At 42.3% G+C, this 17,695-nt stretch overlaps 2 protein-coding genes across 3 annotated transcripts in view; both read left to right on the top strand.

Annotated features, from left to right (window-relative positions):
* LOC142468712 (cell surface hyaluronidase CEMIP2-like) overlaps nt 1-17,695 on the top strand; it is an 89,500-nt gene that overhangs the window by 18,304 nt on the left and 53,501 nt on the right. Inside the window, 15 exon segments of the mRNA XM_075575142.1 lie at nt 2,726-2,866; nt 3,410-3,965; nt 5,102-5,271; nt 6,536-6,724; nt 7,748-7,917; nt 8,292-8,501; nt 8,723-8,928; nt 9,258-9,327; nt 10,027-10,155; nt 10,286-10,371; nt 10,908-11,039; nt 11,301-11,336; nt 12,257-12,409; nt 12,993-13,170; nt 16,741-16,956. Of these exon segments, the coding sequence (XP_075431257.1) occupies nt 2,726-2,866; nt 3,410-3,965; nt 5,102-5,271; nt 6,536-6,724; nt 7,748-7,917; nt 8,292-8,501; nt 8,723-8,928; nt 9,258-9,327; nt 10,027-10,155; nt 10,286-10,371; nt 10,908-11,039; nt 11,301-11,336; nt 12,257-12,409; nt 12,993-13,170; nt 16,741-16,956 (2,642 nt within the window).
* The window catches only part of CEMIP (cell migration inducing hyaluronidase 1), a 150,356-nt gene continuing 133,632 nt past the window's right edge, over nt 972-17,695 (top strand). The window contains exon 1 of one of the 2 annotated variants that reach the window (XM_075575144.1): nt 972-1,224. The gene's annotated coding sequence lies outside the window, so the exon portion shown is untranslated. Of the gene's footprint in view, nt 1,233-17,695 lie in introns of both variants that reach the window. The other variant, XM_075575143.1, reaches the window with a different exon arrangement.

Below are 17,695 nucleotides of genomic sequence, written 5' to 3'. Positions count from 1 at the left end.
AGTTGGAGGAAACTCATCCCAGGATATTTAGTAATGTTTTCACAATCTTACATGTGTCTATTAAACTGAGCACGTGGGCACTTATTACAAAGCAAATGGCCCCATCATTGATGTGAGGAAACAGCCAGGCAGGAGGTGTGTGCAGGAATGGGGCTGTCAGCGTGTGGCCGGTGCATGGGGCGTTAGGAGAATTAGTGGAGTAGTCTGGACCAGGGAGAGATCCAGTAGGACTCGGATTGGACGAGGGATCCGGGGAAAGGGGACATCTGATCTGACGGTTATTGATTGGTTTATATAACTATGTTGATCTCCAGTTGGGGGGGGGGGGGGGCTTGTCAGGACATCCATTACCTACAGGGATGACACTTTCCTGGACATTTCTAAAGATCTCTTTAGACGCTGTGTCGCCATTTTTAATTCACCCATATCATTTGCCACGGAGTCTTTTGTCTGTTATAAATACTTAGCCTGCAGGATCCCACCCAGATCAGTGGGTCTCACACCTCTGATCAGAGCAGGTTCCCGGGGTCACCTGTCACTCACCTGTGCACGTGTGAGTTATCCCTACCCCACGGGATTACACGGAGTGTGGCACACTGGCAAACTCCCATTTTGCATTTGAGATTAGGATTTCACACCCATCCCTTACAGATTGCGCAAACATCCCCTGAGGCAGAGCGCAAATGTAAACGCTAAAAACTAGAACTCCAGTGGATTGGAGATTCGGGGATTCCTTTAATACTGGTATGTGCAGCATGTGCTGGCGTCACGAGTGGGCGTGGGTAGATACTTGGCTGCTGTACATAGAGCCTGAGGTTACCGGCGAGAGAGCGAGAAAGGAGTGTGTGGGGAGAGGGGGAGTGAGGGGGACAGGAGAGAGAGGGAGAGAAGAAAGGACAGGGAGGGGGGAGAAAAAAATGAGAAGGAGGGGAAGATTAAAACATAAGAGGAGGGTGGGAGACAGACAGAAGAAAGGAGGGAGCACCAGACACAGAGGGAGGAGAGCAGAGAGAAGGAGACTATATATAAGAAAGAGTTGAAGAACTGACTCCAGAGCAGCGCAGACAGTGCTAGGGACCAGAGATAAAACGCAACTTCCACAGTCTCACTGTCTGCAGCGCAGGATCGCAGTGAGCAGCGGGCAGGGGGGTCTCCCAGACCCGGGTCCAGTCTCCAGCATCTCCTGTGAGTTTCCTCCTTGGATCTAGTTTGAAGGACTCTCAGGTAAACAGGTGAGAGATTGTTTGGCACAGGGATGCCAATTCACCTGGTGCTGTCACATCGCTGCAATGTGTCTGTATACAGATGATGAGAATGTCTCTGTGCCACAGTGTCACCGCCGTGCAATGTGTCTGTATACTGATAATGTATCTGTCTCTGTGCCACAGTGTCACTCCTGTGCAATGTGTCTGTATACAGATAATGTATCTGTCTCTGTGCCACAGTGTCACCGCCGTGCAATGTGTCTGTATACTGATAATGTATCTGTCTCTGTGCCACAGTGTCACTCCTGTGCAATGTGTCTGTATACAGATAATGTATCTGTCTCTGTGCCACAGTGTCACCGCCGTGCAATGTGTCTGTATACTGATAATGTATCTGTCTCTGTGCCACAGTGTCACTCCTGTGCAATGTGTCTGTATACTGATAATGTATCTGTCTCTGTGCCACAGTGTCACCGCCGTGCAATGTGTCTGTATACAGATGATGAGAATGTACCTGTGTCTCTGTGCCACAGTGTCACCGCCGTGCAATGTGCTGACATTGGGAGCACATGAGACAACAACATTACGTCTCTTTTGTTGGGTTGCTTCAGGTCCTCTGGGCATGTTGGTTTTTCGTTGTGTTGATGCATTTCTATGAAGCAAGGTACAGGTTAATTCCGCCGGGCTCTTGTTGGTGATTTATACGGTGTGTTAATATGAAGTGTGCAGGTGTGTGTGTGTATGTATGTGTATATATATGTACATGTACATGTATGTGTATATATATGTGTGTGCGTGTGTGTGTGTGTGTATATATATATATATATATATATATATATATATATATATACTGTAAATATTCCTGTATATTCATTTGAATGTCTTAGACAGGTCTGCAACCCTGTCTATATGTGATTGTATTGTACACCAAGAATTCCCAAGTGATGGGAATGTGGCAGATGGGAATACAAACAGGTGCAGGTTTAAAACAGACTGGGTTAGGTTTGACTATTTTATCTCAACCGCCTCTGGTCCCCTCCATCCCCCCACTGTTATATTTGCACAAATCACTCATCTCTTTGGTTAGTTCAGTTCTGGTGTTTGGATCGGAGCTTCCTGGGTGACTGAAGCTACTCAGGGAAATAGCTACAAGCACAGGGAAGCGAAGCAGAGGCAACAGGTGGGTAATCCGTCCAAATCCTCTCACTCTGGCCCCGGTCCCTGTCCGGTCGGTATTTTCCTCCCATTTCTGCTAGCTGCAATCCTCCTTCCTCCTCCCTCCTCCCTCCTCCCTCCTTCCTCCATCCTCCATCCTCCATCCTCCTCCTCCATCCTCCCAGCTGAGCTATACCTGTGTGTTTCATGTCAGTGTGTTTATGCAAAGCCTGAGCCATCGCGTCCTTTCCTAACACCTATCTCTATATTTTCTGCGCAATGTGTACTGTATGCATGTATGTGTATGTATGTAACATGTATGTGTTATCGTGTTGTGTGAGCAATGTGTCAGGTCTGTGTTATAGACAGGTGTCCTGATAAGAAGTCTTATCTGATCCCCTGGCGCCCGGGGCATGATGGAAGGAGGGCAGCTGTTATAGGACGTGGGGTTGCCCTGAGGCTTGAATCCTCAGCCACTTTCCACTCCCTGCTCATTCAGGACGGAGGTAAAACTATGACCATGAGATGAGTGGACAATGATCTTTGTGGTGTAAATAGTTGGTGCTATAAAGTGCTTGTTTCCTTTTTAGGAATTGAAGGTACTGGCTTCCCTTATAACAGATATATGTTATCTCTAAATATGTATTTCATAGGCAGAGCATTAACCATTTTCGTGTCAGAGATACAAGCTCTTCTGACACTCAAAGGGTTAAATAAAGACGATCAGCTTTTTGGAGAAGAGATTCCAAAATGCACAAAAAAGTCAGGGTGATTCAAGGTATCCGAATCTGCAACCAGCTTATTCTGCTTCAATAATGTACCAACAATACTTAGTACAAATACTAAGGGATGCAGGAAAACGAAAGAGTATAAGGGGAGGGGGGTTGGGGGGCACTTAATAGGAGACACAAATAAAGGGTTCGCCATTTGATCTTAATGTGAAGTCCTTTAAAAAAATACTTGAAATACCCACAGAATAGAGAATGATGGATCCAATCCAAGCTTTACCATTTCCTAAACACCTAAGTATCTTTGTCCTTCTGTTTCAGGAACATTAGTCTTTGCAGATGACCAAGTATCCCTTACACTGAGGACTCAGTATATCCTTATTAGAAACGGGGGCTCTCTGCACATTGGCTCAGAACAATGTCCTTATAACTCCAGCGCTACCATCTCACTCTATGGGACATCCACAGAGGGGGAAGACGTAGAGGACTTTGGGAGAAAGTTCATAGGAGTAGACAGGGGAGGGATTTTGGAATTACATGGAAGGAGACCCTTGTCCTGGACCCTGTTGGATGCAACATTGCGTCCGGGGGGGCTCCCACATGGATCTTACAAGTGGGAGAAGCACTGGGGCAGCAGAGGGATTAACATCAGGATCATTGATGCAGAGACCGGTCAGGTGCTGGCTGCTGATCGCTTTGATACTCACATGTTTTTGGAAGAAGGGAAACGGCTGGAGGACTTTCTGTCCAAGCAGAGCCCCGGCAAGGTGGTGGCTGCAGCTGTGGGAGATTCAGCAGCCAAGAGTTTAACTCCAGACACAAGGAGATTCCTAAGAGAAGCGCTGAGCAGCAGATACATCCTTCACCTGGGTTACAGGTAACAATCAGCTGGCACTGACCATTAACAGCGTCCTTCTTTCCCACAGGTTAACCAAGATGGGACTTTTGTAATACAAATAAAATGCTACATTACTAATAGATAACAATTCAACAACTGACTATACAGTAGGTGTATTCACCACTGGGTCTCTAAAATAAATCCTGGTGTTTATATCAATCCCTTTAATGTCTGCTGTATAGATATGTAGGAATTAGTATAACAATTGGTATTGATACTGGGTGACTTGATTAGTGAATACATTATTAACATTCCCGTTTCTTTATATAATTATTAGAAAGTTATCTCAGGCCCCCAAATAATGATTTATAGACACAGTTGTGAGGTCCCATGGAAGTTGCGGGTAAGGCTTGAATCAGCATTGCCACCTGGTGAGCACAGATACGTATGCGGAACATATAGTATATGCAGTGGTATATAGTATATTATGACTGTTACAGGAAATGGTGGGCCTAAAAGTGAGGAAGTTTGGTACAGTATTACTTTTACATATCGCTCCTCTCCGAACACCAAACAGCGTCGCATTTGTAGTGTATGATAGCACAGACCCTGCATGCAGGAGCAGCACTCCCCGAGTACCATGGACAGCTCCTGGGTTACTGATAAGATATCAGGACCAGAGGGAGAGGGGGTGGGGGGGGCGTACTGTTACCTGGACTTAATTTCCGTGACTGAAATATGAGAGTTATGCCAGGAATGCGACATAGCAGCAGAATATGTAACAGTATAAAACCAGTGGTGCAGTCTAGTCTAGATAATACTTGCAGAAGTATTTTCACACTCCCCTCACATGCAATTTACATTCCATGATAGCCCAGTTATATTCTACTGTATTTTGGTGCAAATATTTACTTTACACTAGTTGAACTGCTGGGTTCAATGAATAGGAAATATGCAGGAATCCCCTTATCTCTCTGCTCTACACATAATAATCTGTAGATGTGACATGCTCAGTCTACATAACGTTTGTTGTTCTTGTGTAAAACAGTTCAGATCTTGGACAGTAATTGCTTGATTGGTCCTGATGTCCTGTCAGTGCTTAATGACCACTAGTATTGTCCTGTCTGTTTTATTATACCCAGTAGCTTTGAAGCTCAGTCTCTGATGTTTTCCAGGCAGCCCTGGACTTTAGTTGGAGTTCTAGGGGAAGGTCCCTTTAAAGTGACAGAGGATAGAAAACAGTATGAGGTCAATGGGACTACTGACTTGGCAACAGCAACACAACAATTCCAGACATATGGAGGACAGCATTTTACAGTTACTGCCTACAGTGGCTGGATTAAAGGTACAGAGTCATTGTATTAATTCATTCCAAAATGCTGTGTCTCTACTCCTTGTAGAACAATAACATAGAAACAGATTAGGGTATTTTTTTTTAATGGTACTATGGGTTTGATTGACTGTTTAGTAAACTTGAATCATGTGTCCTAAATTAATTTTGTTCTTCATGTTGTTTCAAAATGACTTGGAGAGGAAAATTCAAAGCGTATCGCACAGCAGATGCTAATGCCAATTATCGACTATGGGGAGATAGTATATGGCATGGCACCACAAACCCACCTTAGCAAACTTGATACACTACAATTCAATATGCCATTTTGTTCTCCAATGCAACTACAGCACACATCACTGCGAAATGCTCAAAGATCTAGATTGGTCATCACTTGAGTCTAGGAGCAAAGTTCATCTTTCCTGTCTTGCCTTCAAATACTTTCTGGGCAAGCTACCCATCTACTGTATCTGAAAAAGCTTCTCACCCCTACCACATGCAACACTTATCATCTGAGATCTAACTCCAAAAGACTGTTCATGGTCCCAAGGTTCAGCAAAGTATCCGGCCGCTCCTCCTCCTCTTACCGTGCACCCCAAAACTGGAACAACCTACTCTCGCAGCCACCACCAGTTTAAGTTTTTACAAAACTAAAGCTGTCTCACATTTTAATCTGGTCTGTAACTGTTACATATGCCTATAATATATATTATCTCTAGCTGTGCATGCAATGTATGTATATATAATGTATACCCTGTTCACTTATGTAACTATGTATTTGTAACCATGTATTACTTGTCATCTTAACTCTGTGCCCAGGACATACCTGAAAACGAGAGATAACTCTCAATGTATTACTTCCTGGTAAAACATTTTATAAATAAATATCCTACTGAATGGAATGTAAGGTCTGTACAGTTTAATACTGCCTAGCACATACGACCCTATATGTATTAACTCTGAAATGTTTTAACACCAGTTCTAAAGCAATATTACTGGATTACTCGTTGAAGGTAGAAGCCAATGCAAGCGATTATTGGCCATTCTAGTGAATTACTGTTATTAGGTGGTGAAGGCTAATGATGGCAAATGCCACCTCATGAAGAATTGTACCATACTAATAATAAGAATAATCATTATTATTATTATTTCAGGAAATATAAAAACATATATTTTGTTATTGTTTTACCCCCAAGTATGAAATGTTTTGTGAAATGGCTTATTACTAATATCTGCTTGTAAAGACGTGGAACATCACATTTATTGTCTTGCCCTTCAGGAGTTCCACGGAGTGGCTTCAGAGTGGAAGTGTGCAAGGGTATCATCCTTACATTAGTGGATGACGTTACAAGTTGGTTGCCTAGTAACAGAATAGTTATTGCTAGTACCGATTACTCAATGCACCAAGCTGAAGAATTCAACCTGCTTCAGTGCCCTGAATGTAAAAGTAATCAAGTCAAAATTGATGGTAAGAAACATTCTGTAATCCCCATTATTATAATTCTTCATCATACCCTGTATTAGGACTTATGTTTCACATTCTTACTTAAATCATCATTTTCTGTTCTGCCATTCTGACTTTTTCCTCATAGCATTTATTATGTAAAATAATTTACCACTTTTCCACTTGGAAAAGTTAATTAGGATATAAGACATGTTTTTGGCAGTGTCATTATGCAACACTGTGATGATGTAATCACCGCTACATCCTAAATCAGCAGTAACAACGTGCCACAAGGTGAGACTTCTGAACTCCTTTTTCATGACCTGTTCTACAACATATTAATGTACAATGGGTCATCCACCCAACTTGGTTTACCCACCATTTTATTGAGGGTCACAAGAAACGGAATTGCAGGTCATGTGGTTGGAGGCCACGTAGTGAATACCAGTGGGGTATCTTGTCATATTGGCGGGGTGCATAATCAGCAGTAGTTAGTGTAGACCCTTTGAAGAATAACCAAAACATTCCTCCTCACTAGCAAATTTTAGGTTAACTGCACTTAATTAGGTATCATTAAAAACTAAGATGTTATAAAAAGGAAAAATTGAAAAGCACCCAAAAATTAACTGATTTGGTGTATTACCCTTTTTTATTCACGAAGAAGATTAAAATAATAAATCTATGCACTCGCAATTTGAATGCTTATAGTAAGCATGTACCTCTCTGTATCTGGACAGCTGGTACGCTGGGCAGAATGTGCTACTCACGTCTTCGAAGGACCTCGTTACCTCCAGGTGCTTCCTGCAGGGAATACACCAAAGCAGCCGTTTGGTATGCTCTTCCATTTTTTTTTATTCTATAGACACTCGGTCTTGGCCAAGAATTTGTGGACCACGGTGCTTGGAGGAGCACCTAGAACTTGATATCTGAACTGGACTATTGATTATGTACAGTACACACTTTGTGGAACTACTATTCATAGGGATTATTTTCTTATGCCATTTATATATTCATACTTGCTGTAGTCAACTAAACTCTTTTTTCCAGGGAGCCCCTTATATACGCACATTGGGGAAGTTGTAGATGGAATTGACATGAGAGCAGAAGTCGGGCTTCTCACAAGAAATATCCTTATCAAAGGGGAAATGGAAGACTCATGTTATGGACAGAACCAGTGCCACTTTTTCAATTTTGACACCTTTGGGGGCCAGATCAAGGTGAGTACATAGATTATTTATATATAATCTCTATCTTCCCTGATACTGTATTTCTTCAAAATAATTATCGGGGGAGGGGTTCCCAACAAAGATTTAAAAAAGTATTGTTTTTAGAATTGCTTTGAATTCTCAAATTGTGATCCCAAAACTTAACACCTCAGATGTATCAAAAGATAAACACTGCTCCCAGATAAATTAGATCATTGGGTTTGAAAGAATGTGTGAAAAAAGGATTGCAGGAAAAATGAAAACAATCATGCTTTTTGTAGACAAATAACAATAATTTTAGCAGCTAGTCAGTAATGATGTGTGTGATGTTCAGAAAAGTACGAGCAGCTTTATAAATAAGATGATTTCCCCCCCCCCCCCCACAGATTCAATGTCATTTTGCTTCAGTTCACATGTCAGGAGTGGAACTAACGAAGATGGGGCAGCAAGTGTTGGGTAGTTACCCAGTGCATTTTCACATGGTGGGAGCTGTGGATGAGGAAGGAGAATATAATCCCCCTACATACATCGATAATCTTGCCATCCATCACTGTTTCTCCAGATGTGTCGCTATTCATGGGACTCATGGCCTTCTGGTATGAGATGAAAAATATTCACACAGACCTACTTTCTGCTTCACATACAGCAACTCAAATCTGATTGATAAAGCTTTATTACCAACTAAAATACCGACTGAACTTTAAAATGCATTATGAGTTCATATTACAGCATATACACATGGGGTAAATCTTGATTTTTTACATATTTTAATGAGGTCTCTAAAGTAAATAATCCCAATTTTTTGCTTCATGTTCAGGTGAAAGATACCATTGGTTATGACACCTTGGGCCACTGCTTCTTTCTTGAGGATGGTGTGGAACAAAGGAATACATTTTATCACAACCTCGGACTGTTGACCAAGGCTGGGACCATCCTGCCTACAGACCGCAGTGAAGCCATGTGCCTTGCTATCCGGGACAATGTGTATGGGGATTATATCCCCGTGCCCAGCACTGACTGCATGTGAGTCTTTGGGGAAAAGCATCTAGCTCCAAAACTTATACTCTTTCTTTCAAAGAACTGACCTTTGGGGTTAGATGCCACTTTCAAATAAAGAAGTACACACTGTTTTTTTACCAACATTTTATTTTCCCTCATGAATGATGTGGCATTTTGAGATTCTTGTGTTGCTCATCGAGGAGTAGACTTGTTCTTTACATTGAAATGCCCTTTATTTGTTACTTGGAAATACTGTTCCTGTTCTGTAAAAGTCCTGCTTATTGCACACCTTCTTAAATAATCTGCAGTTCTTTTTATTCTGTGGCTTGATTGTATTTTCTTGCTACCTAAAGGGCTGTCAGTACATTTTGGATAGCAAACCCCAATAATAACCTGATTGGAAATGCTGCAGCAGGAGCTCAGGTAAGAGAGTTTATTTTCTAACTACATCAGTGCCATGGGACCTGCATGCTGATAGTACATTTATGTTACAGGAGAACTTTCAGATAGAACGGAAAGGTATACAGGGATATACCAAATAAGTAAACATGGGAAGGATGTTGATCCAGGGATTAATCTGACTGCCAATTCTTGGAGTCGGGAAGGAATTTATTTCCCCCTTATGAGATATCATTAGATGATATGTCACTGGGGTTTTTGTTTGCCTTCCTCTGGATCAATATACTGTAAGTACAGATATATGATAAAGTATCTGTCGTCTAAATCTAGCATAGGTTGATGTAGATTTACCTGTCACTTTTTTTATATCATTTTAACATACCCTTTAATATTGATACTTCACATGGGCCCAGAATATGAGAGGAAACAAAACTGAGAAAGGTAGGAATTTTGAAATGGACAAGACCTGTCAATAGCTCTGATACTACAGTATGTGGAATAAATACATATTAATTACAGTATGGGAGAGTCAGTCATGTAAAAAAGTAACAAACATTTGTTGAAATGGACTGGGAGAGTATCTGGAGAAGAATTGTTGGTGGTCTGGTAGGTTCTTAACATTAGACTAGTATTGTCTCTTGGTACATTGTATCGTCTATGCATGGGCTCCTAATTCTGCTCTAATTCTTCTGACAATCGGCTATACTTGTTTTTTTTTTTTAGGATGTTGGCATCTGGTTCATATTCCACCGAGTACCCTCTGGTCTCTCTGAGGGACAATATGCAGAGAGCCAATCAGAGTTTACTCCACTGGGAGTATTTTACAACAACAGAGTACATTCTAATTTTAAGGTAATCCTATGGTTTCCAAATCCTGCCCTAATCTTAGATCTCTGGTGAATCTCTTGTTCATTTTCCATACTGTACACCCATCAAAAATGTTAATTTCACCTAATGATATCAAACCTATTGTATTTTTAAGGCTGGATTATTTATTGGAAAAGGAGTTAAGACAACAGTTGCAAATGCTGAGAACCCAAGGGAGTATCTGACTGTGGATAATGCCAGGTGAGTACCCAATATTTCATTGGTTACATCGTTACAAATCTATGCACAGAAGCAACTCATGTTTTCCCCGCGCCTCCTTATGATGAGTGGACACCATTACTTGTCTGGATGAAGCGATGACTGAGGGAGGTGTCCATTTAGAATGACTATATAGGTAACAATCACATCCCGTATTTATGGACGAAATATCTGGATTTATTCTCACCATGTTAGTGGTACCAGACATATATTGTAGGTCCCTCAACATTTGGTTAGAAAAAGACAAAACATTACATAGAAATCAATGGCTTAGTCATGGTTACCTTGTGGTTAAGGCACTAGCCTATTAACTGGAATATCTCAGGTTGACGCTAAAAACGTAACTGCGTGACTTGTGATCTGAATTATATTAGCTCTTTGTGCCTCTGAATCTACACATTAGGTTTTAAACCCATTGTAGCGGGACCCATTGTGCTGTTATTGCTGCACTGAGCAGAGTGTAGTTACTTTGCTGGTTCTTTATACAAACAAATGGCTAAACTCTGCTTTCCCTGCAGGTTCCGCCCTCACCAGGACTCCGATCCAGCCAAGCCGCGGGTACCTGCTGTCATTGACGGTCTCATAGCTTTTAAAAACAATGACCATGGAGCGTGGGCCAGAGGTGGTGACATCACTTTCCGTAACTCGGGGTAAGTTACAGCGGTGATTACCAGAAACCCTTGGATCTGAGGAGTCACTTCACTATATCACCTTGTTTTGTGCTTTCTGATGCACAGGGCTAACCATTTATATTTCATACCTCAGATTCCAAAGCTGATTTTTTTTCCTTCTAAATATACATGGTGGTTGGAGGGACAGGCTTAAGACCAAAATCTTTCTACATCTGTCAGTTATCGGTTAATAAACCTAATGGTATTGGGTATGGTCTTTTTATATTCCTTCTTTTACAGGTTTTCAGACAATGGGATTGGACTTACATTAGCCAGGTAAGTAGTCATTTATCATCAGATTATAAATTGAGCCTTTTTTTCTGTCAGTTGGTTTTTGCAAATTATTACAGTATTTTCTTAAGAAAATTATGATTTATTCCTTACCTCCCCCTTTCCCTATATCCCCCTCTCCCTATATCCCCCTCTCCCTATATCCCCCTCTCCCTATATCCCCCTCTCCCTTTATCCCCCTCTCCCTTTATCCCCCCCTTCCTTTGCCCTTCCATTCCATTATCCTCCCCTCCCCACCCTCCTGTTCTGTCACCTCACCACTTCTGGAAGATTTTGTTCTCCTCTTCTCCAGAAATAGTCAGGTGTGAGCATACAGCAGAGAGAGGTTTACTCCAGACTAGGAATCAGTAAATATATACAGATTCTGCAATGTTTCTTCAGTAACCAAATGTTTCCTGCTCAGTAATATACAGCCCCAAACCTGTCCCCTTCACAACTCATAATAAAGTTCCTAGAAATCTCGCATTTTGAAATGTAGTAAAGTGTAAATTTCGTTTGCAGCATTGAGATTTCTTTCAATCATCCTATTTTCTGGGGTTAGTGTTACTAGCTTGTGTTGTGTGACACACACCGTTTGTACTACACAGCTGCAGATGCACATACTGTATGTGATTATTCTATGGCCCTTATTCTGTAAAGTGCGTGTAGCGCAGATCTGGCCCAACATATGGAAGAAAAAACATTGACTTCAAAAGCCGCTCTTTACAGACTAAGGGCCATAGATGTCTTGCTTTTTCTTGTATAAATCTAACGAATATTTCTATTGTAGCATGTCCTGAAGAAGAGACTTTAGAAAGCTTGCAGTTCCCCCACCATGTGCACCCCGTATATAGACAAATAAGAGAAAGTAACACATTACGGATACCCTTCTTTTCTCCGTGCTTTCCTTATTGGTGTATTTTCAGTGATGGAACTTTCCCCACTGATGAAGGCTCAAGCTTAGAGATCACAGATTCCATCTTCGTAGGAGAGAGTGAAAATGTGGGATCACGTGGCGGACAGAACAGCTACTGGGGACGTGGAGGATCAGGAGAGCAGCGATCACTGCCACGGAACAAGTAGGCTACTCAATCATTCATTTATCCTTCGCCCGTGATCACCGTCTCCGACCTCCTTGGGAGATATGTAGGAGGTGTAATAAAGGTGCAGTATCCTGACCAAGGTGAACTGATCTCATTCATATGTTTAATGGCCACCCAAAGAGAATCAGACAAATGTGTATTTTTTAAATCATTTTTTTAAAGTGTTCTTGGGAATACTGGTAAATGGTGTAAATGGATATTTGGGCAATGTTTTAGTTCTTTTATAGTTCGCTTTTTGTTTGTGTCACTGGATATTCAGATCCCTTCTGCTCCACTAGCTAGCCCTTTGAACGGCAGCGACTGTACATAAATCTGACTTCATAGTAATAAATGGAACAAGATAAACCATTGTCTACCTTCTTCAGTCCCCCTGTTGTCAATTAAAACTCCGGATAGGATTTTAAATTCTTGTCTTCTTTTTAGTAACTAAGAATTAACCAACGAATCCCTTCATTGTCATTATTTAATTTGGGGTTTATCCAGTAATACATTATGGGCTACTAACTGAAAGCTGAGGAGAGGATCTTGGTGCAACATAACAATGTCATTTTCTTTATAGAACGTTTCCGATCCGTGGTTTCCAGATATACGATGGGCCGGTGAGGCTAAAAAAATGCACTTTCATGAAATTCCTCCCCACTGTGGACAGACCTTCCAGTGCTATTGCTTTCTTCCTGAAGAATTCCTGGCAGATCACCCCTCAGAACAATGTGTCCCAGATCAGGATGGAGAGGACTGTAAGTGAATTTGGGAGAGTACTAGGAGATGTAGAGTTTTTAACGTGGGCTCAATAACTATTAGAAAAGCTTGGCATTTCTTTGCTGCACTATAAGCTGCCCATTTCTCTGTGTCTTGCAGGCTTTAATGGCAGTAATGGATTAAAGGCAATGGGCTTTGGTATTTTTAATACTCGGCATCATTATACAATGCAGCATTCTTGTTTTCAATAGAGGGAGATTTTTTTGCAGCAGATGCTTTAACTTCATCACTAACCCTTTTGTTACCAGAGAGGCCAGCAAGGCATTGATCTGCACCACGCAAAGAGTACTAACCTATACATCAGAATGTGTTGCTCACATGAAGATAGATGTTGGCACAGAGAGAGCTAAGCTTGTTCTGCCGGAGTCATTGTTGTGTTCCAGCCGTTGCTTCCAGTCTGTCAGTATGTTTGCCTTGGCTCCCCTTCCCGTGCTGAGTTCTCGGAGATGAACCTTTGGTAACTTCATGTCCTGCAGGTTGCCCCAACCTCCCTGTCCCAGGTGGTATTTAGCTGAACTGATACTCTTTTCATTATCCATCATAAAGCAGAGGTATTGTCTGAACCAGTCTCTGGGCTGCACCCAGAAATGCCGGAACCCGCTGAGTCTTGCAAGAGAAAGAGAAGATTTAGTAGAATTAGGATTAACCCTTTTTCTGCAATTTACAGAACATGCACAATGGACTGCAAGTCCATATGGCCCCAAAGGACTTAACCACACCTCTGCCAAAAGGTTTTCATTCTCTTGGCTCTCAAAGGGTTAAGGTTCAGCATTCTGAGCAAATATATGTCTTGAAAAAGTTGTTTAAACAGAAAGTCTTTATGGAGAGAAAGCTGTGTCCACATAACCCCACCTTTACTAAGTGACCCTAATACCAGGACAAAGTGCTGCCGTAGGATGAAGCTTCCCACGCAGACGCGCACTAATCTCTCCCTCTAACCTTTTGATGTGGAAAATGAATTCTGAAAATGTACATTGTTTGACAGTCTTGTGCCAAGAAATCAGGACAAAACTTGTTAGCAGTTTGATTTGTGATGATCTATTTTGTTTCAACTGCCTCCCACTTCCAGTAGATACAGTGCAGAGGAGAGGGATATCCCTCTCAGGGAAGGGATTCTGTCTAAATTTGCAGGTGCCTTTAGCTATGGTGGCTTGGGTACTGAACTATGCATAAAGTACGTTTGGTAGAACGCTCAAACTGCTGTGTGATCTTGGGCATATATCTTTATCTTTGTGTCTTACAAATGTCACTTTTATACTGCAAGCTCTTGTAATCAAGGACTCAATGGGAACGTAACTTTATCTCTTTGTGCCCTGGATCTCAAAACTAGACTGTAAGCTCATTGGCCCAAACAGAGCAAATGCTGTTAAATAATGAAATAAATAAGGAGAAGCACACCATGTAATTATTCCAAATTGTGTTATACACAGAAAAAGCCACAGCACACTTCGGATTCAGTAACAGAGAATGTGTGCCAGTAACAGAGATCTCTTGCTCCGGGCTGTGTTAGAGAGACACACCAACATGGAATAAGAACCACTCAGCCCACCCAGTCTGCCCTGTGCTCTGAATCAAGGTGGTGCTGTTCACATTTGTAGGCAAAGGCCCATTAGAGGCAGCGATTTAGCTCATCCCGTATTCAACTGCTGTATAGGAGTTTCATTAACCACTCTAATGCAAAAGATGCTGAACTGATGCTTCAGTATTATACATCACCAAGGGCCTGTCAGACATTGAGGGCCTATTTCCCGGCTCCCTGGCAATGTAGAGGTTAATGCAATTAAAGCAATGTTTAGCTGCCACTCTGGCACTCGGGGTGTAATAAGTTTTTAGTCAAGGAAGAGATCGGGGAGATTGTTTAAACATAATTATGTTGCACAATATTAACAGAATAGACACATTTAGGCCCATTTTTACTAACTGGTGCTACTCTATACAACCCCTTCTTGCACTAGAAGACACTTTATGGTACAGTAACTTCAATGGGTGCGGGAAAGTGCCTTAAAGAGTAGCATGGCTCAATCAGTATGGCGCACCATCCCTGTCATTGTGGCTGTACAGAGAAAATATATCTGTTTGTTGTTTGTACAATTTCTTGTGTAACACAACAGGAAACGGCTCCCAGATTACTCTCCTCAAAGTGAACATGATGTACATTTCCATATATAGAAGCTGTTTGCTTGTGTTTCCTACTATGTCCTAATTATTATCTCAACATTAGACATGTAACAAACAAGGTGATTTAATAAGAACTTGGAACATCATCCTGAGGATTGTGTAACATGATGTGCACTAATTCCTCTACAAGCCACGAGTCCCGCACAACACACAGTGCGTATTCTCCAGGGAACACAAGCACTTTGGCAGGAAGGATTGAACGAGGAATGGCAGAGCTGTTACACAGCAGCTCCAGTGCTTCCCTTTGCAGTGTCACCTTGATATTGTCTTCCATGTCTCGGTGACATTGTCACTACATTTCTTCTTGATAATAGTTTATATCTGCTAACCTGTAACATATTCTGCATTTCTAAGCAATGTCACTCTCACAAGACTTCTCTGCAGCAGAAACTCTCTCCTCCTACTCCTACTCCTACTCCTACTCCAACTCCAACTCCTACTCCTACTCCTACTCCAACTCCTACTCCTACTTCTACATCTTCATCCTGGATATGGGGATCAGACAACCCAAAAGTATATCAAGTAGGACCAACGTATTCCTCTCGTGCAACGTATCCCCTTTAGTGCAACATATCCCCCCTGGTGCAACGTATCCCCCCTGGTGCAACGTATCCCCCCTGGTGCAACGTATCCCCCCTCGTGCAACGTATCCCCCCTGGTGCAACATATCCCCCCTTGGTGCAACTTATCCCCCTTGGTGTAACGTATCCCCCCTGGTGCAACGTGTCCCCCCTGGTGCAACGTATCCCCCCTGGTGCAACGTATCCCCCCTGGTGCAACGTATCCCCCCTGGTGCAACGTATCCCTCCTGGTGCAACGTATCCCTCTCGTGCTTCACACTGGTTGCACCTATATTTACGTGCTACTTTGTCATTGGTAATGAAGAAGATAACGTTCTGTACTTCCTAATTTAGTAATACGAGGCATTTCCTGTGTTATTGTTCAGTATATGTGGCACATGGAGGTAAAGTGAGTTACTAAAATAACGAGGGTTAGCCGCAAGACCACTCGTATTAGCCATTTCACCACAATGTTGTATCTTCTCGCCTGTTCTCCGCTGGCTCAGAGAGCGTAGCTTCCCAGATGACAGTGGGAGCTGCTGAGTAACGACATCTGCAGAACTGATGCTGATGAGAAACTTGCACTATTCATTTTCAGCAGATGAACGCTGCTCACTGCTGGGATCCTTGTAGCTGATAACTATTTCTCTATCTCAAATATTAACCACTTCGCAGTCAAAAAAAAAAGCTTTAATAACTGTTATTGCCGGCAATGTGTATCCAGCCACTTTGCCAGTGACGAGCTTGAATGATGGGTGCATTAAATGGAAGCAGGTTTACGCTTTACACCCATGTGTGTTTTTTCCCCAGGTTGGACTTAAAGTATTTTTTGGTCGGCCGGGGCAGTGGTTTGGATTGAATGACAATGATGGTGACAAAGTCTCGATCTTTCATGACCTGGATGGCTCAGTGACGGGCTACCCGGACACCTTCATTGGACGGGCTGACAATTACCTTCTGCGTCATCCTGGATGTCTTACAGTGCCGCGATGGAACGGCGTGATATGTGCAGGCCGATATGCCCAGGTGAGCCATTTTATTCTAATGTATACCAAGGAATGAATATGCGCGGTGCTTAAACGTAAAACCCTTTCCCTGCAATACGTGGCTAGCCCACTGCCAGCGTGAGGTATAAGCCTTTGGGAATAACAGGGAAGGGTTAGTACACAGCATTTCCTACACCACCTGCAGCACAGAAAGTAAAGAAACAGCTTCATTTAAAGCAAGTAAAACATATTTTGGTTTCCAGATGCTTGTGTTGGAAAAGCGAATCGTTCACTTCACATTCCAGGAAAAGTTACCATTATCATTTTTTTTGTCCCATTTCCTGGTTCAGAAATAGGACTGGATTTGGTGTAAAATTTCTGTGCTCGAGGTTTAAAATAGATCCTAAAATAATGCCTGATTCCAGCCTTCTTAGATAAATTAAATTGAATTCCTGAAAAATCTGTAATCATCAAAATGATTATATTATTGGGAAATTAGACATTTTTATTCTATCACAATTATTTAATGCATCTTTTAATTTTCAGATAACTCCCTAAGGCAGGGGGGGGGAGCAGGTGGGGGGCGTGAGCAGGGGGGGGGGAGAGCAGGCAGGGGTCCCGAGCAGGGGGGAGAGAAGGCAGGGGGTGCCAGCAGGGGAGGAGAGCAGGCAGGGGGGTGCAGCGGGGAAAGTTTGTGCACCCCTGCCCTAAGGCACCTGCAAAACTCCTGCACCATATAATAATAAAGAGCATCTTTTTAGTCTCCCCAAATAATCCTC

Source organism: Ascaphus truei, chromosome 18 (genome assembly GCF_040206685.1).
Source record: "Ascaphus truei isolate aAscTru1 chromosome 18, aAscTru1.hap1, whole genome shotgun sequence".
NCBI classification, from domain to species: Eukaryota; Metazoa; Chordata; class Amphibia; order Anura; family Ascaphidae; genus Ascaphus; species Ascaphus truei.
Note: the sequence above shows the minus strand (reverse complement) of the source record. Positions and strands in the feature narration are given on the sequence as shown.